The 24970-nt window shown below is 53.0% G+C and overlaps 6 protein-coding genes across 6 annotated transcripts; 2 read left to right on the forward strand and 4 right to left on the reverse strand.

The window, feature by feature from the left end:
- Positions 1 to 139: 139 nt before the first annotated feature.
- N7510_003858 (cytochrome P450) lies at positions 140 to 1933 on the reverse strand (the record flags this gene model as incomplete). Its single annotated transcript, XM_056975784.1, has 3 exons — positions 140 to 196; positions 266 to 1606; positions 1715 to 1933. The coding sequence occupies 3 exons, from the start codon at positions 1931 to 1933 to the stop codon at positions 140 to 142; spliced, it is 1617 nt and encodes a 538-aa protein (XP_056835740.1).
- Positions 1934 to 2702: 769 nt separating this feature from the next.
- Positions 2703 to 7723, reverse strand: N7510_003859 (BTB domain and ankyrin repeat protein; the record flags this gene model as incomplete). Its single annotated transcript, XM_056975785.1, has 3 exons — positions 2703 to 4419; positions 4477 to 4594; positions 4645 to 7723. The coding sequence occupies 3 exons, from the start codon at positions 7721 to 7723 to the stop codon at positions 2703 to 2705; spliced, it is 4914 nt and encodes a 1637-aa protein (XP_056835741.1).
- A 1515-nt stretch (positions 7724 to 9238) lies between these two features.
- Positions 9239 to 12379, forward strand: N7510_003860 (uncharacterized protein; the record flags this gene model as incomplete). Its single annotated transcript, XM_056975786.1, has 3 exons — positions 9239 to 9487; positions 9554 to 9652; positions 9737 to 12379. The coding sequence occupies 3 exons, from the start codon at positions 9239 to 9241 to the stop codon at positions 12377 to 12379; spliced, it is 2991 nt and encodes a 996-aa protein (XP_056835742.1).
- Positions 12380 to 13329: 950 nt separating this feature from the next.
- On the reverse strand, positions 13330 to 16019 carry N7510_003861 (OPT family oligopeptide transporter; the record flags this gene model as incomplete). Its single annotated transcript, XM_056975787.1, has 5 exons — positions 13330 to 13405; positions 13485 to 14907; positions 14969 to 15080; positions 15136 to 15650; positions 15716 to 16019. 5 exons carry the CDS (start codon positions 16017 to 16019, stop codon positions 13330 to 13332), a joined length of 2430 nt encoding a protein of 809 aa, XP_056835743.1.
- A 1160-nt stretch (positions 16020 to 17179) lies between these two features.
- On the reverse strand, positions 17180 to 19399 carry N7510_003862 (WD repeat NOL10/ENP2 family protein; the record flags this gene model as incomplete). Its single annotated transcript, XM_056975788.1, has 1 exon — positions 17180 to 19399. One exon carries the CDS (start codon positions 19397 to 19399, stop codon positions 17180 to 17182), a length of 2220 nt encoding a protein of 739 aa, XP_056835744.1.
- Positions 19400 to 19882: 483 nt separating this feature from the next.
- Positions 19883 to 24470, forward strand: N7510_003863 (uncharacterized protein; the record flags this gene model as incomplete). Its single annotated transcript, XM_056975789.1, has 5 exons — positions 19883 to 19924; positions 19979 to 20264; positions 20316 to 23087; positions 23139 to 23789; positions 23842 to 24470. 5 exons carry the CDS (start codon positions 19883 to 19885, stop codon positions 24468 to 24470), a joined length of 4380 nt encoding a protein of 1459 aa, XP_056835745.1.
- Positions 24471 to 24970: the final 500 nt, after the last annotated feature.

Below are 24970 nucleotides of genomic sequence, written 5' to 3' on the forward strand. Positions count from 1 at the left end.
ACAATGTTATTAATTTAATTTTCTACATGACAAAAGATGTAAGAGGTAGCTAGCCAACTGGTTTCGTATTTTCTCTAGACATAATCCTTTTATCTAGACCGAAGCCCCATGGCTGAAGCATCCAACCGACCCCCTCTAGCTAAGCACGAAGCTCCCAGCGCACCGTAGCAGGCTGCATAGGCCGAGAAAATAGAGACTGCACAACGCAAAATGATTAGCTCAACCCTATTTAACGTACCAAAATTGACCTTCAGCGTAAACATACCGAGTAATCCGTCTCCGGCACCCCAACCCTCCCATCCACATTATAAAACCGGAAATGCCGCACCAGCGTCGCCACAATAACCTCTAGATTCAAGTACGCAAACTTCTCCCCAATGCAGCGGTGTCGACCCGCCCCGAACGGGAGGTACGGACTGCGCGTCCCCTTCGACACGGCGCCGTAGCCATTGTCAACCGTATCCTCGTTGACTCCCTCATTCTGCTCCCCCTCCTCCTTTTCCCATCGATGCGGATCCCACTTCATCGGACTCGGGAAAAACCGCTCATCGCGCGCTGTGAACCCCGGCGACGAGAGAAGGGTATGCGTCACTGGAACCACAAATTCTGTCCCTGGCACAGGAAGCGGGTTCTTGACTTTGCGCATGAGCGTGTGGATCGATGAGTGGATGCGCAGTGTCTCCTTGACCACGTTCTTGTGCAGGGGTAGCTTGTCGAGATCCTTGTATTCCAGTGGTGGTAAGGTAGCGCCGAGCTGCTGCTTCTGTTCTAGATATAGCTCTTCGGCCAGGGCCGGCTCTGAGGCCAGTCGGAGCATGATCCAGCAGCTGATTGCGGATGAGGAGTGCTGGCCTGCCATCAGCAGCGTTATCATCATGTGTGCGATTTCTTTGTCCGGGATTGGTGTGCCGGAGCGGTATACACAGTGCATGAGGTTGGAGATCATATCGTTGGATGGAGTCGGAGACTGTTTGCTAGGGTTCTCTCGTCGAGACTGGATAATATCCAGATAAATAGCCCTCATCTTCGCATGCGCAGCATCTCGCTTGCGGTTGTGAGGCAGCGGTGCCCAGGGCAGCATAAAGTTAATTGGCGAGAACCCCCGGTCGAGGTCGTGGTACAGGTCTGCGAAGGAGGAGGTAAGCTTTGCGCGCACCTCGTCGCCTTGCAGGGTGCGGCCCGCTGTGAAGATTGTGAGCTCGGCCATGGCTGTGCTTAGGTCGATGGTTCCGCTGGAGCCTTTGAATCGACCAGATGTCTTGATATATTGTTCCACTTCTTCCTCGATTAGGGGGACGTAGGATTCTAGAGCTGCTTGGCCGAGACCGAATTTGACGAACTTTTTTGCATCAGTCGGGGTCTTTTCTTGAAGATGGATAGGGTGAGGGAGGGAAAGGGAATAATAAACCTTCTTTTGCTCCATCAGCTTCGAATTTGGACAATCATATACCACATCCGACCCAAACACGGGGGTAGTCAACTTGCCATAGACTTCCTCGGCGTTAACGTCTTTGAGTTTCCCATTGAGAATAAACTCATTTCCTTCAATACCAAGGTATACAGTGACCTTCCTACCCAGCAGGATAAAAGTGAAGATATCGCCATACTATGGAGTATATCAGTAAGTTTGGATTCAGTGAGAAGGCCTCCATGCCTTCCTATCCTGGCTCATCTCGATGACAAGGACAACGGCACAAAATAAGACGGGACATACCTTCTCCCGACAAGCAAAGAAAAACCGATACGGATCCATGCCGTAGCCAACGGTACTCCCCAGAAAAGGAATCCAGTGCCACACAACAGGGGGTTCATTCGCGCGGTAGAAGAAGATTTGATTCAGGACGTTGAGGAAGACCGAGATACACACGAGGGCGGCGGCGTAGCATGCAATCCATAGGATCTGGCCTGTTGCCAGCTGTGCGAGGGGATCCATATCGTCTGGTTGGTATCTTGTTCTTGTTTCTTTTGAATTTGAAAAAGACAAATGAGAGGAACTATACACGAGGAGACTGCGAGGGATGGATTGCTCAAATCAGGTCAGGTCCATTATTCATCTTAGGGTTTGGTTTACCAGCGCGTCACGCCATGCTAGGAATCTCGGAAGGGATCTTCCCGACGAGGCAACCCCTTTTCCTTTTCCTTTTTATTTTAGCGGGTTCATGGGCAGGGGGGATTATGCTTCTAGAGTAGGTAGTAGTAGGTCACGTACGCAAAATCTAAGGGATTGATTCAATCACCTAAGAAGAAACGAAACGTTATTCAATTATGTACTCAGAAAACAAAACCAGAAACGAATCTTATATACGTGTATGCCCAGGTCAATTCCCAACAAGGTAATCAAAAATCTATCACTTGCACAAACCCGAAAAAATGTCAATTATCCCGGAAGTTCCTTGATTCGTGCACCGAAACGCCGTGTCTTTCGTCTAACATGAACATTGATATCAAACAACGAAGAGAAGAGAAAACCGAGGCACTGTCTGACCAGTGTTGATAAGAATAAAAAAGCAAACATAGAATGAAATGAAGATAGGTGACCAATCCAATCCCACTTGGTGCGAAAAGGATTGCAGATGTTGAGCCGAAAACGAGTTCGAGGGAATGTCCGAATCTGACAGCGGAAATGAAATTGAAAGAGTAGAGAGAAGAGAAAGGAGACAAGAAGTTAATGACGAGAACCAACAACAACTTGAAGCGCCCTCCTAACTTCGCCCCTTTGCTTTGCCACGCTGGTTTCCACCGCCACGGCGGGGGCTGCTGTTCCCACCGATGCCGTTAGTGTAGTTCCCACTAGGACGTCTCTGTTGCGGCGCCGGCGCAGGACCCTTGGTCTCTTTCTTGGGGGCAGAATGACTGCCTTGATCTCCTGGCCCATCAGGCACAGAATCAGAACCAACATTGCGATTACCTCGTCGCTTGCGCTGACCACCTCCGCCACGACCGCCACGACCACCACCACCACCACCACCGCCCTTCCCTGAGCGCTCTTGGTCCGCATCAGGATCATCAACAATTCCTTGGACCCGCTTGCTCTCCTGGTCCCACCATTGCTGGAACTCTTGCTCGGCCTGAATATCCTGCAAATTGTGTTTTGCAGTGGCAGCCTCGCGGATCTCATCTTTCTCACTTTGCTGCTGCATCAAGATGGCTGCGAGGGAGAGAGCGCTGTAGGATGGGGAGCGAGACCCAGACCCTGTTGGGTGTGGACCTGGACGTGGAATGTGACGGATGGACTGGATGGCAGGTTGCGGCGATGGCGCGGCAGGACTGCTGTGTGATGGAGTCGAGAGGCCCGGTCCTGGGGCGGACTGTTTGGATAAGGAGGAAGGTGAAAGGGTCCCTGAAACATTCCGAGTTGGAGTTTGAACGGGCATGGACTCGGACTTGGAGCGGGGTGGAGGCGTCCCGGCCACGGTCTGCCGGAGCGTCATGGCTGGCCGCTGAGGTGTTTTGGGAGGCTCGGGGTCCAAGGAACTGGGTGTATGCTGGCCTGGAAGAGGGTCGAAATTGCCTTGACTAGCCGGTGCAGCAGCTGGGGGCAGTTGCCAGGGGTTCTGAGACGCCTCTTTCGCTTGTTGTTGTGCGGCTGCTTTCTCCTGAATCTGTTGCTGCTGCATTTTCTTGCGCTCCTTTTGAGACATCTTCGACGCAAATTTGCCGCTGCTCTCTCGCCGGCCTGCCATCTCCAGAGTAAGATTCGACACCCGAGAAGATGTCTCGCTCATGATATTTTTGAGGTCTTTCTTGGAGGTCGAAATAGCTGAGGATCTCCATGGTGCCGGAGAGGATTCTGATGGTGAGGCCAGAGGTTGCTTCTGGTGCATAGCAATTGCTCGAGATGGAGACTGCATGAGCAGCGTGTCTCGCGAAGGAGACATTTGCTCGTCCAACAGGCTCCGATCCCCAAGGGATTCAGCCTCGGGAACGCTTCCTGCCAGTGCCGGAGAATCGGGATAGGACCGTGGCTCAAGCATACTCTCTCCCGGTCTCGACCCGCGCATAGGGGCCTTTCCTTTGCTCGAATCACCGGAAGACAGAGCGGCCTCGTCATCCATCTGGAACATCAAGTCGCCGGTAGACTGTTTCGGCTTCAGCATTGGACTGCTGATGAAGGGCAAACCGTCTCTAGGCGCGCTGGCCTTCGCTTTGCGCGCGGAAGACGGCAAGTTGATCTTTTCGTTTGAGACCATCCGTGGACGCACATCGTAAGATTCGACTCGACCCAGACGAGATTGCAGAGTCATCGCATCGATGCGTCGTTGTTTATCTGCCTCAATCGATCCGACAATCTCTGGATACCTTTCTAAGATGTACTCTTCAGAGTTTCGCCCGCGAGAGATTGGGAAGCATGACAGTTGGTTCTCATGGGAGGTCATATCAAGCTCGCTGAGGAGATCGTCTTCCAAGCCTTCCAGATATCTTGTGGCAATAAAGTCAGTTTGTGGAAAAACAGGACGTGTGAACTCAGTGGCATACCTGTTCGCAAGCATGTCCTCGAGATTGAGACAGATGTACTCCAGCGCGGCATCTTTGAACTCTGTAACACAGCAAGGAGCGACACAGCTCAGAAGATAGCACACATTCCGCGTAGTGACTGCGACAAATTAGACTCGCACCGGGTAAAGTATCAAAAAGCGAACTCACCAAACCGACCCAACATCTTTTGACAAACCTGAGAGAGCCGGTCGATCATCAATTCGTTGGCCACAAACATCACATCCAATACTAAGTCGACAAAGTCATCAAGATCCTTGGTTCGAACTTCGTCAAACAGGCGCTCTTCCATATCAGCGTATAAGAAGCGCAAAACAAAGTTGAATATGGACTGGTCGACATGTTTGAGGTCGACATGCACACGATCAGCTGGGTCTGTCTGGCGCAACTCTAACCATCTTCCACCTGAGCGGCCGTGAAAGATGGCATCGAAAAACGGACATCTCTGGCAGACTATCTGGCTGTGTACTAGGACACTTGCGCCGTTCAACTGCACAACCACATCTCCACTGTCGAAGAACGAAGGATCCCCTATGGCATTCGCCATATCAATCTTGAGACTGCTTTCAGGGTCGACCATGAGCCTGGCGGCTCGTTCTAGCGTTGGTAGGCCCAGATAGGTAGCAACCCGCATAACCTCTGTGCGAACCTGGCGGTAGCGAGATGCATTCTGAGGCGACTCTCTCGTTTGATGCCAAAAGTCAACGGTCTTGTCAGTGTAAAGGAAAAACACGAGGTTCAAGATTGTCAGGAAATCCAGACCCTGGAATCGGATCTGAGTTTGGCCGTCCTTTCCATACTCAATGTCAAAGACATCCGGGACGGAGGCGTAGTACGACTGCCGAAACTCTTGAAGCGCTTTTCTAAGAACGGGGCTACGGCCGTTCAATAAGAACTCATGAATAGGGATTCGGGCATCGGAGAGGGAGGTAGTAACCCAAACGCTTCCCTTGGATGGAGCCGAAAGAAACTGACTCTCAATGTCCGATGCTGACAGCATGGCTTGTTTCATGGCGACTGCAGCTGGCAGTGGCTCAGCAGGTCCACCGAGAAGGTCATTCGGGAAAATCGACTGCACATCCTTCGGTATAGGCGTAGTGAATGGTGAGAGAGGCAGAATATCATCCCAAAGCGTGCTCGGATCGACAAGGATCTGTTCTTTGGTCACGTCACATTCACGCTGAGCAACGGCATAGGCACCAAAAGCGTTACTGCGCACAGCGACGGCCCTGGACAACCCAGATATCCGGGCGAACTTGTAGTCCTTCGAAGTACTGTCCTTGGTCTTGGTTCGTTTCTCTTTCCTCCAGGCCGATCCTGATGTGGTACAGATGATGATAGAGCCGTCTTGTCCCATGTCGACATCCTGGGCAGCCATATGAGACTTCTTGACAGACCACGCCCGGACAGGGGTGGGGAGGGAATTCCGGATCTTGACTGGATTGGTAGTTGATGTCGAAGTTGAAGAGTTCTCCGATTTGTTGACTTCGACGGTGAAAACGTCGCCGGAGCTGGAGAGCGCACAAACGGTGCTGCCACCACCTACAAGCTTGACGATTCGGTTGACTGAAGTGTCATATCTTGTGGCCATGAAGCTGTCTCGGATAAATCTGGAAGTGGCCTCCAGAGGGAACGATAGCTTGGAGTAGCCATATTGCGAAAATATCCAAACCTCATGGTTCTGGAGAAGCACTGCCGTAGCACGGTCGATAGCCGACACCATCTGGATGGGGCAGTTGAAAAGAGAGGCTCCCACACGCCGAGGGGTGGTCTGGACTTCGAGGGACCGAGCATCGGAATCAACCAGGCCGAGCTGGCCTTCATTTCTACCAAACGTGTAAAGCCCGGTGTGGGTGTAGACCACCGAATGAATTGAAGACGCCGCTGCGCCCAAAATGATTTCCTTCTTGAAGGGATTGAAGATCTGGCGGGGGGTCAACTGCATCGGGACATCATTCCGGTTGTTGGTCCGAGGCAGGCTGTAGCCTAGTTGCCCAAACTTGTTGCTTCCCCAACTGAAGATCTCGCCATACTCGGTGATTGCCAAGCTGTGATCCTGACCCAAAGCTACCGACATGACCCGCTTATCAGCGAGTCCACCGGTCTCGATACACACAAAGCCAAATTGGGTAGATTCGTCGCCGGTGCCCAGTCGTCCACCTGGGCCAAATCCGCAGATGAACAGATTCGATTCCGGGTCACTGGTGATGATGGCAGTATGTAGTTTGGACATGACAATGTTCTGAAACTTCAACGGCTTGTTCTTGATCAGTGCAGGCAAATCCTTGGAAGAGCCATGCTCAACGGTCTCCTCGAGCCCAAAGCGCTCAACGAAATCTTGATACTCGCGGTAGAACCGTTGCAGAAGATGGTCAGGCCGCTTCAGAGAGATGCGCTCTGGGAACTGTCGGTCGTCCTGGTCACCTAATCCGAGATTCAGGTTCTTGTTGCTTCCAAACGTGAAGACTTCGTCCGCAGCCAAGTCTGGGCATGCTCTTACGACGCCCCGAATCATGTAGCCTTCGTTTTCGGATTCGTCGCCGTAGGCCGATGGAACATAGTTGGAAGCAACGTCACTCATGGCATCTGCAAGTCTGTTGCTTGAGAGTTTCGCGGCGGAGCTGACCTTGATGTCACGCGATCTGATGGTTGCTCCATAGACATCAAAGGGACTGTACCCCTCTCGATCCTTGATCTTGATCAGGCCACCACTAGACTGGTTCCCCGGTTTGCTGAAGTCTGTTGCGTCGCGGGTGTCGCGCGCCATCAATGCGCGCGCGATCGAGACATTTCCCGCGTAGAGAGCTCGATGCAGAGCCGTCCATCCGCTCTCCCAGTCTTGCGCATAAATGTCCACAAACGGTATGTCCAGCAAGGCCCCCGCGAAGTGGGCAGCGGTCGACTTCGATGACGAGGCAATATGGTGTAGAAGCGTCCTGCCATAGTGATCTCGGGCGTTGATCTCGGTCCGTGAGAGGGTCGTGTTTCCGCGCTGCAAGCCTAGGCGATCCGGTGCAGATGTCCCAGGGGATTCATGAGCCTTTTTGCTCCTTGGGGGGTTGGGAGACGATGTGATCACGGATCCAGGGCTTCCGGCTTTGAAAGTTGCGACTACCGGCGGAGGACCCGCACCCACAGTTCGCTGGCTGGCGAAGGTCGCGCTGGCCAGGAACCGCTGGAAGCTCTCAACATCATCCTGGAGGAAATATTCCCACAGCTTGCTGCTCATGTGCCCGGAGTGGTCGACGCGCAGAATCTCCTATCGGACCCGAGCCAGAACGTCGCCGGGACCACGAGGTACCGGCGGGGAAGCTCTGTGGGCGACAAGAGGATTCTGGATCTGGACAAGAAGGGACTTGAGGCAAGTCGACGCGTGGTTTGCAAGTGTCTGGCGATTTGGAGGGGATGGCGCGGGGAGCAAAACTCGACTGTGCGGGCGGGCGATGACCGCTGGTTGCTTATCGCCGCGCGGGCTGGGGGGTTTCACGAGTGAGATTGAGGTGGGATGAGGGCCGTGAGGAGGGGGGAGGTAAAGGCGCAAGTAGTCGAGGATCGAGAGTCGAGGGCGAGGTGGGAGGGAGAAGAAAAGAGAAGGCAGAGTGAGAGTGTATCGGTCTTATCCATGGAATCTCCGACGCACGTTCCCTTGTTCCCCGGGCGCGGATCATCCACTGCGGGAGCTCGTGGGAGGATCATAGGCTGGCACTACATACTACATCACTAACGATAGAATTGAGAGAGGATTTCCATCAGTTGGAGTGTGTGTATATTTCGGCAAATGTCTACTGGATTCAACGGTCGTAGGAACCGGGTATCCATAGTGTTGGTTAAATGGCGGCAGGAGGACGGAAATGCCGCGACCATCGACGTCCGAGGCCACGAGCTGGGTGGCCTTTCCGGCCTCCCTCTGAGGTACTACGGACGATCCTAGGCACCTGGAGATGTGACTGCTGTCGGAGTCAAGGGGAACAAACGAATGACGGCGATCAGCTGTTCTTATCGGGTGGCCCGTGCCAATCCTCCCGGTCGGGGCGAGCCCTTTGTACTCCCAGGTACCATTGCGAGTGGCCGTGATGCGGGAGTACGGGTAGTGACAAGCTGTCGTGCGACGGGGATGGGGGGAGAAAAAGCAAAGAATATCTACGAGGGGAGGGAAGTATGGAGGAAAGGAACGAAGTGTTGTGGCTGACCGACCACTCGAGACCTATCGAGTCACCGGGTGCGTCACAGACCAGTATCTCCGCCCTCACTCACTCACTCACTTCCCCCTTCTCTTCTCTTCAGTCTCCCTGATATCCCACCCCTGCCTCACCCACCTTCCAACAAGCACACTTGGGTGGCCATGGTCGATTCCCTTTAAGAATCCCTAGACACCCATCTTCTCCCCACGGTTGCCTTTGCCTCAGCCCTGAGCGAGAGGTTCATGCGGAGAAGCTCTAGACCGCAGGCTCCAAAGGTCCCAGCTGGCAGAGCCCCATCCCATACGATGGTCCCGGCCTCTATTGTGGTCTTCTCGCGCTAGCGTCTCGTCTGCACCCAAGGCCTCCCCATTTTCGTTTTGTTTTTGTTAGCATGGCCTTCCGCATCGGTCCCTCCGTCGTCCCGTTGCGCTCCTGATAACACAATCCGACGGTGATCGTCGTCATCGCCCGCCATCACCGCCCGTCGGGGTACGAGCTATTGGAGACCTTGTGGTCACGACCCAACCGATTGCTAACCCCCTGTCTCCCTCAAGACCTCCACAATGCATCAGCATCCCCGGTCGCCGGCGGTGCCATCACCGACGCCAAACGTATCTTCCCGGCCGACGTCGGCTCGTGCAGATGACCTCAGAGACCAGGAACCCACCACGCCCAGCTCCCCAACGGCGGACATACGCACCAACCTCACAAAGGGCTTAGGGATCGAAGCGGGCTCTGAGTCTGCGGACCAGGTCCAGAGGAATGCCGCACCGGGAAAGGAGGCCATGGCTAAGTTGAACCAGATCATTTCGGTATAGTCGCGATCAACCAGCCCATTCTCCCACCGCACCCTACTAATCTGTGTTTCCTTGCTCTAGAATTATCATACAAAAGCGGCCTTGATCATTTTACACTCCCGAGTTGAACTTCCTCCCTCTTTCACCAAGGGGTCCGACACGCCGAGGGTAAATCGCTGGGTATGTCCCCTGTCACAGCCGTTTAGTCGACGTCTCTTGTCCAAACCCATGCGACTGGAAGCTGACTCTGATTCTTCCGTCCAGTTCAACGTTGAAGTAGACGATACCGACGTCCTTCGAGAGCCGCTCCGGACGTGGAGAACCTGCGATGCCTCCGACAACCGCCCACCGCCCCTCATCATCGAAACCTTCTTGGATACAAGGGGCCTCACCAACAACCAGAGTCTGGTTATTCTGGACGAAAATGGGAAACGGTGGGACGTGCAAGAGTCGCTCGCCGCTGCTCGAGGCTCTCCTGCCCCCAACCCATACCACTCGGACTCCGATGATATCATTTTGGAGCGGTGGACGATCGCTTTGGGAGAGTCATCTAGTAGACCCCCGGCCGATTTGGGCTCCATCTTGCCGACTGTGTATAAGAAAAGCATTGTCCTTTTCCGTTCTTTATTCACCTACTCGAAGTTCTTGCCCGCTTGGAAGTTCTCTAAGCGCAACACCAAGTTCCAAAGAAGTCCCGCTCTCCGGATCAAATATCGAGTGCTAGACGGGCGTGCCTCCCACAGTGATTCATCCCGAGACAACCTCATGGCGCCGCTGTACGAAGGAGATGGAAAAGTTGTCGATACCTACAGTTTTGGGATCACCGATTCCCCCGCAGGCCCTTTCTCGATCCAAGTCACCTATCGTACTAACTGCGATTTCCGCGTTGACGATTCGGAGGCTCTCCTGAGCTCGCGATTTATGGGTGCCGATGACGAGATCTTCCGTCCCTCTTTGCCCTCAGAAGAAGCCCCTCGACCCTTATCGGAAGCTGGGTCCGTGCCAGTGGAGAGAAGGACAGTGGAAAATCCTGATCGTACGCGAGCATATGGCAGCCTGTCGACATTCCATCAAGTCGGCCCAACGACTGGTGCAAGCCCTATCTCGGCACTCCGAGCGATTAGAGATGGCGGCGCCGGCTCTTCGTCCCAATCGGATTCGTCACCGAAGAAACCCTTCCCCGCGGCCAAGGTCAGTTCAGCATCACGCCCTAGCCACCAGCCGGCAGAAGGTGGCCAAAGTTTTCCACGGCGCCCGTCGGTGTCCTTCCAACCATTCAAGGCCCCTGCCCTCTCTGCATCTCCAGCCCTGGTCGAACCATCCTCGGCGCCGTCGCCCCGTCCCGGATCAGCCCGTGTACCGACAGGGACTTCTGCAGATTTCAAGACTATGCCGCCACCTTCGGTGGCAGCCTCTGCTCGTCGGTCTGCAGCTGTGGCGTCAGAGCACGCCATATCATCTTCAAACTCGGCATCTCCGAAACCTGCGCCAATATCCAGGTATAGCAGCTCGTTCACCCATCGACGGGGCCGGCCCTCATCTGGCGGGACCAACAAGATCGAAGACGACAATTCCAGCGGCAAAGCCAGCGCGACCTCGTCCAGCGCCCAGCCTGGCTCGGGGCTCCTTGCGGAGGGCACTGGTACGAGTGGTGAATCTATTCACGCAGATGACGAGAACATCTCCGAGTTCTTGAAGATGCTTGATTTGAGAAAGGATCTAATGAATCCGTCCAACTCCACGTCACTCGAATCTGGACCCCGCAAACCCACTGCGGCCTCGGCTGCCCTTACTCGCTTCCAGCGCATGCGTGATTCAAATGCTGCTCTTTCCGAGTCAATGTCATCGTCGATGCATCTCCGCCGCTCCTCAAATGCCTCTAGCAAGCAGTTGTCTGGTGTGCCGCCGATGGTCGCTGGCACGTCTGTCTCTACAGCCTCGTCGCCCGGGAAGCCAATTTCTCCGCATACTCCACACACTCCTGCCATCCGGTCTCGTCTGAGCTCCAACAGCGTCGCTGATGATATTGAACCGGAGCACGATCGTCAGAGAATACCGCGCATTGAGCATGACTCACCTCTTGAGGAGAATCCAGATGAGACAATACATCGTGATTCGTCCACAGCAGGCGCTATCGATATTCCAACTTCCCCACGTATATTTGCTCCTGCTTATCGACGATCAAGCTCAGCGGCCCAGCGTCGACGACCACCCGTCGTGAGTGATGACGATGAGATATTCCCATTTGGGATGCGTAGCGTCAGTCTGGGGGCGGAGGAGAGGTCGCATATGAGCCTCGGCGCGCTCCAGCAGCAAAACCAGCAACAATACTTGAGCCCAGATGCCAACGCGTATCAGACACAGCAAGAACGGCAATCCTCAGCAGAAGACCCCCACGCTCCATCTGAATCCGCAACGGGTCCGTACCGTGAATCTGAGTCGCTCCGTGGTCAAACATCATCGGGACAAATGGCAGCTTCATCTTCCTCCAATCCGAACCTCTATCAGCCTCGGTTCTCCAGCTCCCGCGGTCGAGGGTTCTCGGGTGGTCCTCACTCGCTGAGCTCTGCGTCCAGCAGTCTCCGCGGAGCCACCATCCCCTCCCACCTGGTGGAACGTGATGCAGATCGCGACGGCAATGTCAGCGGCAGTACGAGTGGAAACTCCACCGTCGAAGTCCGCCGAGGCTCAGGCCAACGGTCCAGTGGCGGCCGTACCCACCCATCACAAGCGCCTTTCGAGGAAGACGAACCGTTATTATTCGCTATGAGTGATTTCGGTGCATCTCGACGCAGCTTAGAGGAGGGCCGGCATGGAAACCATGGCGGTGCCGACTCTAGCGGTGGATCGAGGCGTGGCAGTGGCAGGCGCGGAGCTGGGCTACCGGGCTTTCATGTCTGGTCATAATCGAGTGTCCGCACACCATCTCTCTCCATACCTACTCATCCTCTCTTCAAACCCTCCCTGCTCTCTCCTCCTTTAGGACAGGCCCAAATTCATGGACTGACATCCTCCGTTCCATACGTTTTAGTGATTTGTTTCGTTCATGCGCGTTTGACTGCTTTGATAGACTGACCACACAATCACAGAGTGATAATTGGGACTTGTGCATAGAGCTTCGTTCAATCTTTGTTTCCTCTCACTTCTCTCTCCTCTCTACTTTTTCAGGTGTTTTGGTTTTCTTGTTATCTTTTTCTCTTTTTCTTTGAAATGATCTCTCACCCGATTTGTTTGCTACAGACTCCCATCCCTGCATGAGTGATATGACATGATGTCTGTTGGGCGCCTTGCTTTGCTTACCATACAGCCTTGGGTTATTTTTTTGGGTTTTTAGTTCTCTGTTCCCTTGATGATATTCCCAGGACTCTGCTTTTGTTTTGTTTTATTTTCCTTTTATCTCTTCAGCTTGCTACTACTCTGATTTTTTTTAATGTCTCTTGTGCCTGCGTCTGTCACGGGGGTTGCCACTGTGGTATGGATCTCTTTTTTTGGTACACAGACCGGTCTGTGCCTGCTCGGGTTTGTATCCTAGAGCCACATTTTTACATTTATATTGGAAATTGGAACTTTTTTCTCCATCCATACTTGATACGGGTGCTCTCTTTGGTGCGTAGTGCTGTAGTGACGACTTGCTACTACGTACCACGTTCTATACACGCTCACCTTCCCGTCAACTTGTATACCTGGGCAGTATGTCTAAGGCTACAAGTGTTTACAAATAAATCATACTCCAGGGTCATATAACGTTCAATCTCCCATTTCTTCGTCAAGGTTGACAGATTGGCCTATAGACATGAAACTAAATAAGTACATTAGTGGCCATGCCACACCACAGCACACAACATCCGTACAGTGCTTTATCCATTATTCGCAGTATTGACGGCGCAATAATCCAGGTTGTGCAGACTGGGATCAGGGTTACCAGCCCAGGTCCTATTAGATAAAGTCATTAGCATTCCTTGTATCCCAATAGCAGGTATTAGGTGGGGGAGAGGAGGGGGAAAAGACATACGGGAAGTTATATGATTTGCCCGAGCCACCGAAGATAGCAAAGGTCAAGATAAAAACGCAGACCTGGGTGCCGCCGTCCAGCGCCGCAGACACGATATAGTTGTACTTGGTGAAGTAGGCAGGGCGGTACTTGCGCAGCCACCATTGGGCAAAGAAGCCGATCGCGAAGTAGCTGAGGATGGAGGCGTTGATGCCCACAAACAAATATCCCATGTACCAGAGGATGATGGACAGGTTAATGTAGGCGAAGATCTTCTTAGGCCAGAACTTGTACGCGATCCAGAAGGGGAAGGGAACCACGAAGCCCAGCAGGAACGAGATTGTTACCCACTGGTACCGGCCGCCGACGGAGAACATGTCCTTGGCGATACTCCAAGCGATGGCTAGCGTGTTGAACTGCTGGATGTTCTGTCCGCTCCAGATGTTGGTGCCCTGGATGGAAAGCAGGATGGGCGCTTGGTTTTGCACGATCGTTAACATCATGATGTAGTTGAATAGGGCGCCGACGACGCAGCCGCCGACTTGGACGAAGAATGTGCAGCGCGGGGACAGGTGCACGTTCTGGGCTAGACGGAGGTCCTTGGCGAGTACTTGGCCCATTTGTAGTGAGTTGTAGGTGTAGCAGGTGAAGTAGAGGTTGGCTAGTGGACGGCCGGGGAACATGTATCCTGCTAGCATCTGGCAGATGGGCTGGACGTTGAACTGGAAACCGGTAATGCCCATCTGGGCGCCGAAGAAGAGCATGAAGATGAAGGTCAGCAGGTTGGCGATGATGAAGCCCCACCAGGGCAGGGTCGATTTCATCACGTAGAGACAGATGAGGCCGACGACGAAGCTGACGAGCAGCACGGCGCCCCACCACCAGTGAGGTGTTTCGTAGTACAGATTGCGCAGCATGAGCTTGTAGTGGGGATCGTAGCTGGGATCGTCGACCTTGCGCTGCAGACGCTCTTCGGGAGCTTCCTGGTTAGCCCAGAACTTGTAGGTCTGCGGCTTGAGGAATCTCTTCAGTTGGCTCGGGCTGGCCCACGACCATCCTGCTTTCATGTCGTCCCAGTTCCACAGCAGCATGTGCGTGAAGGTGGCAGTGAGACCCATGTTCGAGGTGATGAGGTAGATCAGGTAAGTGCCCGTCAGCCAGGGGAGGCCTTGTTCGCGGAGTTTGGCCTCGTTGATGGTGTGGTCGGCATTCATGATGAGGTTCTGGTCATAGGTATAGAATGTGGTGGAGGTGGAGTTGCCGTAGAACAGCAATTGGGAGAGGAAGGGGAAGTTCTGAGAATTAAAGATGTTGCCATAGTAGACTCCCATGAAGAGGATGATGCAGCCCAGGTAGCCGATCAACGAGTTGGTCAGGGCATACAGAGGATACCACAGGGGAGAGCCAGTCGAGGCAATGTACTGCCAATCGAAACACACAGACACTTTGTGGTGGGTTAGTTAGTTAGGGTTTGGGTGGGATAGTCGGCAGGACTCTCTACTCACAGAAACCGAGACCCTCGTTACCGGAAGCACCGCCAAAGAGATTTGTGAAGATGAGATTGTTCTGGTCAGCAAGGCAGAAGATCGAGACACCTTCAAGAACAGGGAAGATCCACTAAAATATTATGAGAATTGGTCTTGCAGTGAACCGATGGAAGTGGTGATCTTACCTCGGGGATGATTTCCCAGAAGAACAACACAGTGAACACAACATAGAAAACCTTCAGGCGAGATTTCGACTCGACCTTATCCCGGTGAAGCGATTCCAGCAGTGTACTGATCGGCAGGGTCATAGGCCACAGCATCTTCGTCGGGCGCACCAGGACTTCCCTAAGCAGACCAGCAATTCCATAACCAATCAGCTGAGACGACAGCGTGATAAAGATACCCGCAGCGTGGCTCGGGTATCCACCGTAGAAGAGCTGCTGCGCAGCCAAAGCCTGTGTCGCGAGGGCGGATTGTCCCGCGGCGGAGGCCATGAGAGCAATCGCGGCATGCTCTTTGCTGTTGAAGGGTCCTGGGTTCAGAAAGTTACCGAGCCATCCAATGCGAGGAATTCCATAGGCCATGCCCTCGCCGAGAACATAGGCAATAACCGTCAGGAACACCTGCGAGACGAGAATGGTCTGCGGCTTGAAGTAGAAAATCTCCTGGAGAACCGAGGCAAAGATCGAGAGTCCGACGCCTATGATAATGAAGCTTAGTGGTTAGTCTTGGCATAACTACTATATACCCGAAAGAAAGACATACCTAGAAAGATCGTGCGGACGGTCCACGGATTGAGAGATGGATCATCGTCGACGTGGAGCACATTCGTGACCAGCTCCTCCGCGGTGTCGGCGTGGATGTTCTCCTTCTCATCATTGTGTTCGATATCATCATACGACGGAGGCACCGGGTCGGTCGACGCCATCGCCGACTTTTCCTGCCCATTAACTCCATCCGATGGCGAATCCAAGAAGCTCTGCTGCCGCTTCTCATCCACAGCGGCCTCTTGAGGCGTGGACTCGGCCACATGAGGGTCCTCGGCCCCAAAGTCCGGATCGGAAGACATCTTCGCAAAACAGCCCGCCTAGATTTTGTAAGGCTGGGAATTGGTTTGTTTAAAACGTGGGAGGAATCTTCTCAGGAAGCCTCACAATCCATTTTTTTTTTGCCCCCTTGGGGCACTATCCAGAGTATTTATCTCATTATTAATGGCCGGGGAACCAGTGCGCGCCAGTGCGCGCCAGTATACAACGCTGCCGATGCTACCCCGTGCGTGTTAACCACGTTGGGAATCGCGTTAGCCAGTCCGGGAAGGTCGATAAGTGATCTCTCGATGGGACTGGCTGTAGCCCCCGCATCCTATGGAGCCGACGCCTCCCTCCTTGATCCTTATCCGGGAGCTGAGTGGATAATATCCCAACACCAACCATCACGCGCACTAACTAAGTTTAGTTATCTCTGACATCGGGTTAATTAGATTATTATTTCACGATACGCTCAACAGACTGTCTGTGCGGGGGCTAGGGTATGTCCGTCGGGAGGAATCTGGTTGGGGGGGATGTTCACAATCGCCGTCGGACACCGACAGGGCAGCGTCTGCCGGGGGCCAGATTTGAACTGTATACTGATGTCCAACCGCTTGGCAAAGCTTGGTTCGCTCGCCTAGAAAACCCTCTAGAAAATCATGTGTGTGGGTCTTTTGGAGTTCGCCCCTTTTCTCTCTGTGGTTACTGTATATGAGGTGTTCCTAGCGTCGGAGTAAAAGAGGCGATAAGGCCTAGTAGTGTTAGATTAGCGGGAATTTACGAAATACGCTATGCCAATCGGAAAGTGGCCATTTTTTGGATTGCCAGACTAACTATAGTACAACAATACGAGTGGGTATATCCAGTAGCCGACACTTGGACTTCTGTGTAAATCCCGATCAGGTAGATCCAAGGGAGAAGATCAGTCTGTGGGATATGTTATAAGATGCAGTTGTAGCATGGTTGTGAATGAACGCCTCACATCTCACTAGCTGCGACGCCACAGAAGGTCGGGGCTAAGGCCCGCCCCGGACGGTGGCGTGGCTAAACATTCATGGCAAAGCCAATGAATGCGACACAGCTCTACCAGGGCCGTGTGAATGTGATTATACAGTCTGACCAATCTCCATGCAGAGTAGAAGCTGTATGGGCAGTTATGCCCCTGGAAACAAAGTGTGACTTCGAACACATCAAATCCCATTTACATCTTTCGGAAAGTGTTTCCTGAGGCACTGCGCCGCTCCTTGGCACGGAAGCTTGTGTTTTTGTCATACTGGACTGCAGGCTCCGTATTGCGCTTCTTCGACTGAGGAGCGAAGACCATTTCCTGCTCGCCAACAATGCCGCCGCGTCGCGAAGGTTTCTGTTTCGACTTCATGTTCTGTGCGCGCGAACCAAATGACCGGTCCCGTGCTGAACTGGCGTTGGTTGAAGAAGAGACCTGCATGCGAGGCGGAGGCCGCTTCGTCCGCTTGTAGTCGGCAGAGGAGATCTTGCCGGAGGATTTAGCTTTGACGGGTCTCTCCTGCTCGCTCTCCGAGTCGGAGCCGTCAGAGCTGGAATTGGGCACGTCATCCACAGCCTCTTGCTCGACGGCGGTTAAACCACGCTCCTTTCGCTCGGCGGATTCGGGGCCAGTGCTGGGGTTTATGAGTTTGAACTCAAATGAGTTCTCGTCAACAGCAAAGTCTTCGTCCTCAAACAGCTTGGTGAAACGGCTGTCTCCCAGCACGCCAGTTGTCTCAGAAGGAGTAGCAGTCGGGACATCGACCATCTCCTCGTCACCACCACGCTCGAGCACGCGCTTGGCCCGCCGACGCTCGTTCTTCTCCTCTGCGTTCAGCAGCTTCTCGGCGAGCTTCTTGTTCACCTTGACAGCAGCCTTCTTCTTGCCGCGGATGCGACTCTCGCGTTCCTTGTCGATCTTCTCCTTCACCCTCTTAGCGCGTTCTTCTTCCCAGATGTAAGGGTTGGTAATCAATCTGGCCTCCTCGTATAGTCGCTGGGCCACAAAGTAACCATGCATGTAAGGCCGCAGGAGGTTCGTCCGTCCAATGAGATGCTCCAGGTTCAGAGTCCGCAGCTGGGGCACAGTCAAGAACTTGAAATTGTCGTAAACAGCGCCAGCCTGGGTACTGGCGAAGGCATTCGGGTCGTTCGGATCCTCGGCCATCTCTTCGACGAGGTTGTCCAAGAAGGAGCACCATTTCGGCGCAGGCCCCAGTTGCGGGATGAAGAACGAATGCTGCTGTCGTCCTTCGTTTGCCGTTAGGATCATGCCGCTGTCTTTGCACCAAGCCACAGAGTTGATGTCAACGGCTGGCTCGACCGAGGTCCACGGAGTGCCGTCGCGCGGATCCCAGATTTTAATAATGCGCTTATCGGCAGAGAGTATCTTGGGTTCCATTGTGGCATCCCGCGTCGCAGAAGATGACTGGAGGAACGTCAGGGTGTGAATTGGGAAGCCATATCCTTGGTCCTTCTTCAGGAGAGGAACAGGCGACCGAAGATCATAGAGGTGAATCAGGCCGTTCGACGAGCCGGTGCCCAGGGTAAGGCCAGAGCGCTGAAATTCCAAGGCAGTGATCTCTGAGCGGGCATCCTCTGGCCCAACCTGAGTCGGCGGCAGCAGCACACCCGCGCGGCCCTTGGCTCTGGAATCCCAAAGCTCCACAGTCCCGATTGTTGTACCAAACGCCAAGAGTCCGTGGCTATCTTCCGCAATAGCGCCTGTATTGACCGCACCAGTGTTGATACCACCCTGCAAGGCACCTCCACCGGTTGATGTAAAATCGTCACCGCCGACATCTACCTCAAAACTGCGCATGTATCGCCCGAGCTCCAGATTCAATCGGAAAACCTCTCCCATACCATCAGCATTGACTCCCACCGCGGGCACCAATGCCTCGGTGGACTGGCGATCATATAACAGATCCCGTCCGTATCTTGGGAGCCTTGTAGTATAGTGGCATCCTGACGGGGTGTGGAATTCGAGAGAGCGGTCAGACTGGAGGTGAAGGGACTTGGAGTAATCGGACGAGAGTAATCGGAAGGTTGTATTGAGAGCAACTGTATGCCGGGCCCAGGACAGCGACAGCTGGGGCAGGTAGTGGGTATGGATTTGCGGCTTGTATGTTCCTTTTTGAAAAAAAAAATTAGAGATTGCGCCAACCAAACCAAAACTGCGTATGGTTGTGGACAAACCTGTGCTCATCACCCAATCTCCGTCTTCACTAACCCGAATACATTGGCTGGCTTCCTCGAATTCAAAATCCTGGAGCAGCTCAACGCGGTTCGCATATTCGGGATCATCTTTCAAACTGCGCTTTCGACGCCGAGCAAGCCATTCGGGCAGCGGGCGCGCAGTGTTGGAGCCCGAGATGGTATACACCGGGACCTCAGACTGGTTGGTCAGCTTCATGGTGGGCGAAGCAGTTCAACCGATCGAGTGGTGTTCGCTGTAACTTTTGGGGCCTGGAAAAGATAAAGAAAAAAAAGGCGGCGATAGCAGATTGGGTGGCACGTGACCAGGTCCCGTGCCGATCAGCATCCGGTCCGGGGCGAGTCGGTTTGGTCTCTGTTGATCCTCATCGGGAGTTGCGTTTCAATTCTTGGTCATCGGGCACTGACTTCTTGCTCTGTTCGATCCTTGTTTTCTCCATTGTCTCCCTCTTCTAGTCAAAGTCAATTTATTATATGGGCTTCCAGTCCGCACTTCCCACCCCCTCCCCGTGCGGAGAGATGGCTTCCATCAGCTGAATGACGCGCCGCCCTTCTCTGCTGTGCGCTTTTTCTACCCCTGGTGGACCGTGCAATGCAATGGAAATGACGCCCAAGTTGGACATTACGATCTCATTTTCCCCTTCGAAAAGCGTAGAACCCGGTGAGCAGCAGTCCTCGAATCATGGAATTCCCCGGGAGCGCGAACACCAACGTTCATCTCATTGTGAGTACCTTAGCAAAGATGACTCGGTGATAAAAAGCTAACTGCCATTTGTAGGATGGGTTCTCCAATATCTACTGGAGAATATATACGGAAGAGCCAGGCATTACCAACCAGCCCTCCGAGACTCCGGCCAATGGTTACACCATTCTGAAGCATCTGGGTCGCCTAAAAGATCTCGAAACTCGACTGCGGAGTTTTAATTGTCTAGCGTCATGTCCGAGGCGGCTTGGTCTTTGGATTTTTTCGCCCACTCCCAATTTCGAGAGTCTGCGCTCCCTGTACATCACAGAAGGGGATGAAGAATCAACCAAAATCTCTGTTGATGCTTCTACTTTACGAGGTCAGTGTCTTATTTACTTACCGATGTTCGATAAAGCTGACACGATAGCAGTCTCCGCCTCTGGGAGTATAACGTCGCTGGATTTGATCAAAAGCCTCTCTTCAGACACGCAGGGCCATCATGCTACCTCGTCTGCAGGTGCTCAACGGCCTCAGCAAGGCCAGGGTTCCTCTCGGCGAACAGACGGCTACAATAGTTCTGCCGCAATTTATGGCTCTTTTATCTCCGCTGTCACTGGCGCACTCAGCTTTCAGCTAATTCGCCACCACGGTGCTTTGCCCCTCGGGGCTCGCACCTTTTTTACCGCGGTGGAGACGCTCGGTTACGAAAACCCCAGGATTGAGAACGATAGTATTTTGTCGACGTCTTGCCTGACAACTCTCAATATCCAATTGACCGCATCTGGGAAATTGACTGTTTCTACCCAAACGATCTCTCAAATCGGTGTCACCCGTCTGTGCAGCCCCCGTGACGACATAGCAGACGTCCTCAACATCCTACCAGGGACGGATCTTTGGTTATGTCCTTCCGGAACCGTTGCTAGGCTGGTCACGGCCAATGTCGAGACACCCATGGTATCTTCTCCAGGCCTTTCGAGTACGAGGAATGGAAATACTGCCGCAAAACGACGGCAGTGGAAGCTTGATGTTGTTCAGTGGCTTGCCAATTTTGGCCTGCCAGTTGACTCTATCGATGAGGAAATCTGGGTAGAGATCGAGGTTTGGGAGCCATTTTTCGCCAGATTGGCTGGAGAAGTCTGGAAACAAAGCGAAGAATCTCAATCTGCACTGCCATTGAAGCGTATGTTGTGGCCCGCCAGATTCTGTTTCAAAAGGACGAATTCGTCAACGTCGACATCAGCCACTCGGCGCCTCCCTTCTCTTGATGATCCCTTGGAGTTTGCAGAGCGATGGTCCACGAAAGAGATATCTCTTAAGCCCGCTCACAGCACCCAAAACAACTCTGGCCCAGACGAAATGCAGTCCAAGGACCACGAAATGGCATCTCCAAGGGCTGACATTCCAGAACACGTGGAAAGCCTCTCTCGAATTGCGCAATATCCTGATCTGCAAGCCGCAAACCTCGTCTATCCCACACCACCAGATGGGGCCACCACTATCGGAGTGCACCACGCTAATCCATCTGAGGTTTATGCCGAGGATGTCGAGCTCGGAGATGCACCAAACCGCCCGAAGAACTTGTCAGAGAATGCACTATCGCCCCAAGCCGGCCAAAATACAGATCTTGTGGTCGGCTCTGGCTTGTATGATGCAGACGATGACGAGGACTTATTTGGAGAGATGGGTGGAAAAGATTTCGGATCGAAGGGAATCACTGATGCGGACTTTAGCTTCTTTGATGACCCGGGTCTCGACGATATGGATGATGCTGTGCCAATGGATGATGCTCAGAAACCTTCGGAAGATCTTCTGGAGACGAGCAACCCTGCACCGGATGAGATAATAAATGAAAACCCGCCCATGGACGTATCGGAAACTCGAGCGGACATTGAAACCGACCAGCACGTTTCCCGCGCTGATCCAATGACTCTGCAATCCGCCGATGAGCCGACGAATCTCGACGAGATGGTCGAATCGCCTAGAGACAAGACAGGCCAAACTATCAGCCCTCCTTTGAGTCCTGTGGAGATCAAGAAAATTTTGTTCCCAGGATCCGAAACTGAAGATCTTCCCGAAGATAGTCGCGGGCAAGGGCATTACCAGCCCGTGGCTTTTCAAAAGAAAATCAGGGATTGGGATCAAAAGTACGGGACGTCTGGCAAGTTCTGGTTCTCCTCTGGTGGAGCTCCAGCTGAATCAAGCAATGCCGCCAATTCTATTCCTACCATCGGCATTCCTCATCGCGGCAAGAAAATAATAGGCTCCATCAGTAGCGACAAGGCCTCCCCGCCGGAGTTGATGGGTCGCCGTGTGCGATCAGATTCGGTATCAAGCAGTGCCAGCAGTGATGACAGTTATGAGATGGTCTCTGAACATGCTCCAACTCCAATGGCGTTGCCATCCTCTCTGAAGAGAAAACGTGCTCCTTCGGATTTGGAAATTTTGTCTGCTGCATCCCCGGAGAAGTATCTGCCGGAAGGAAGCATGCCGCATAAAGCTGAGAACTCTGCGTTTCTGGGGAATTTCTTCTCCAACTTCTCTGATTGGTCTCTAACGGGATACTTTTCTGCTTTGCGAACCAAACAAGCCCCAGTCCTCCTGCATCGCGAAGAACAAATCCAGATTGCTCAGCTTTTGGTTGATCAAATCACCCAGTCATCTTTGAATCATCCGTTGGACGGGCGGACAACTCTTTTCGATCTTGAGAGTGAGGGTCTGCCTATACGACCCTATTTCGAAGAGACAGCGTCCCTGGGAGAGATTGTACGAATTGAACTGAAAGAATATGCATCCTTGCAAGATGATCTTTCTACGCTCCATCCACAATCACACCCTAAAGACACAGGAAAAGGCTCTATTGTGAAGGTCTTGGCGCCACATGTGCGCGTTCGTCGCGGTAAGGAATACCTGGAAGCTCTCCCTCCTGTGGTATCCTTTTGGGAAACATTCGGTCTGGAGCCCGCCCATGGGCCAAAGGATATCTCTGCGTACTGCATTCACCCTCATATTGCATCAGAAGCAGCAGATTCGTTTTTGAGGCGCTTGGGCGTTCTTTATCAAAGCTGCAGTCTTGGGACCCATGCTCGAGGGGACATTTCTAGCGCGTTCGAGGACGGAATGGGAACATGGGGCCCTGAATCCTCCAGCGCCTCCAGTTATACGTCCATGATGCGCACCCTTGGCACCATGTGTGACGAACTTGGTACGTTCTTGAAACCCTCAACGAAGGATGAGGTTTCTAACTCTTTAACAGGAACCGCACTTTCGCAGACTGCAGACGAAGAAAGGAATTGTGTCGTATATATTATCAACCCATTCAATCACGCTACAGCGCTGGCCGACATTTGTGCAGCTTTTTGGAAACTTCTCCAGAATTCAGTCGCCGATGCGGATACCCCCCGATCTCGACAGATCAACGAACCTGCTCTTCAAGTGATACCCATGGATTTTGTCATGTCGGGTGACTCGATGGTTGTACCATCTCAGACGGAGTATCTGAATCTGGCTTTGGAGATTTACAGTCGGTGCTCGCCCAAAGACCCCAGCTCTGGTCCTTTGCTTTGTTCTCCGCCAATCCTCCTTGCTGATCCTCTTCCCAAATCCATTCATTTCCGGCTTGCTTCCGAGCGAGGATCGCCGCTCCAGGATGGAAGGATCCTTCATATTGCCTTCTCCAAAAGCTTGGACCAGCGCTGGATTTCGGTGGCCTGGTCAGATAGCTCTGGCTCTTCGCAAAAATCCATGTCCTACTGCCTACGCTATAAGAATACCGGTGTTGCCAGGACGATCTCAGATGTGCGCAACGAAATATGGGCTATGACCACTCACATCATGGATAAGGCTCAGGCTCGATGGAAGGTGATTCTGGTGAACACTGAACCTGTGGATGCCGATGAGGTTGAAGGTAAGGTTTCTTTTCCATGTGGCTTTTAGAGACATGTCTAACTCCATTCTAGCTTGGACAAGCCTGGCTGAGCAGCATAACAAAACACACCCAGGTTCTCTAGAACTAACAATTCTAACTGTCACCACTGCTCCCGATCTGGCCCTCGAGCCTCCTCCTTCGTCCATGTCAATGAACGTCTTCCACCCCCAATCCTCCTCTACACCCGTCACAACCCCCAATCCAAATACCAGCATCGCATCTCCTGAGCAATACGGCACAGCAGCAACCCCCAGCGCGGCATACAACGCCCCCACACCAACCGACACCTCTCCTGAAACCGACTCCGACGCCGTCCTCGCAGACATCTGCGATGAATCCTGGATGGTCATCCTATCGCATCGCCTCAACAGCTCCCCACACCTCACCGAGTTTCGCCCCGCGCTGGCAAGCGGCTATCTTCTGCGTCGGAAGGGCGCTACCGATGGCGATGGCGTGTTTGCAATGACCGTCAACCTCATATATACCCAGCGACCATCATCGTCCTCCCACGAGGGTCTTCTGAAAGAGACTATGGGCATGTACCGTGACTTGGCGTCTCTGGCCCGTGCCAAAGGCATACGCAGTGTACAGGGTAATGTCATGCCCTGGCATATCGTTACCGCTCTTCGTGCGCAAGAGTTATTGAGTTTCGTTTTTTGAGGGACGGTTTTTTTTTCCTTTTTTTATTCGTTTCGAGGCGTCCAGGTCTAGGTAGGGTTTTGAGCGCTCCTTCATGTCGAATATACCAGTGGTGACTGTATTTCTCTCTCCCTTGCTCCAAACTTCCTCTCCTTTCCAGTTCAGACTCGACTTGAGCAGGCAATAGTCCTCACCAGCATGCGAATCATAAATTCCATCTTCAACAGTTGACACCGATTACTTCGGCAGTTTCATCGTATGAATAATTCATTTCCAATTCCTTATTCTCATCGAGGCCAGTGCCCGCCGGCCAGTACGCCGCATAGGTAGATACATAATATTGAAGATAGTCATGTCCATCAAAAGAGAAACGCACAGCCAAGAGACAACAAACCACAAGACCAAGCGCCAAAAACAACAGCAATAAGGTGCTATAAAACAGTGCCAATCAATAAATATATACCCAGTTCCAGCTCTTCTTTCTTTTTTTCATTTCTCACTCAGCGGATTATACAGAGATG

Source organism: Penicillium lagena (genome assembly GCF_028827675.1).
Source record: "Penicillium lagena strain IBT 129212 chromosome Unknown utg000002l_segment0_segment0, whole genome shotgun sequence".
Lineage (NCBI taxonomy): Eukaryota > Fungi > Ascomycota > Eurotiomycetes > Eurotiales > Aspergillaceae > Penicillium > Penicillium lagena.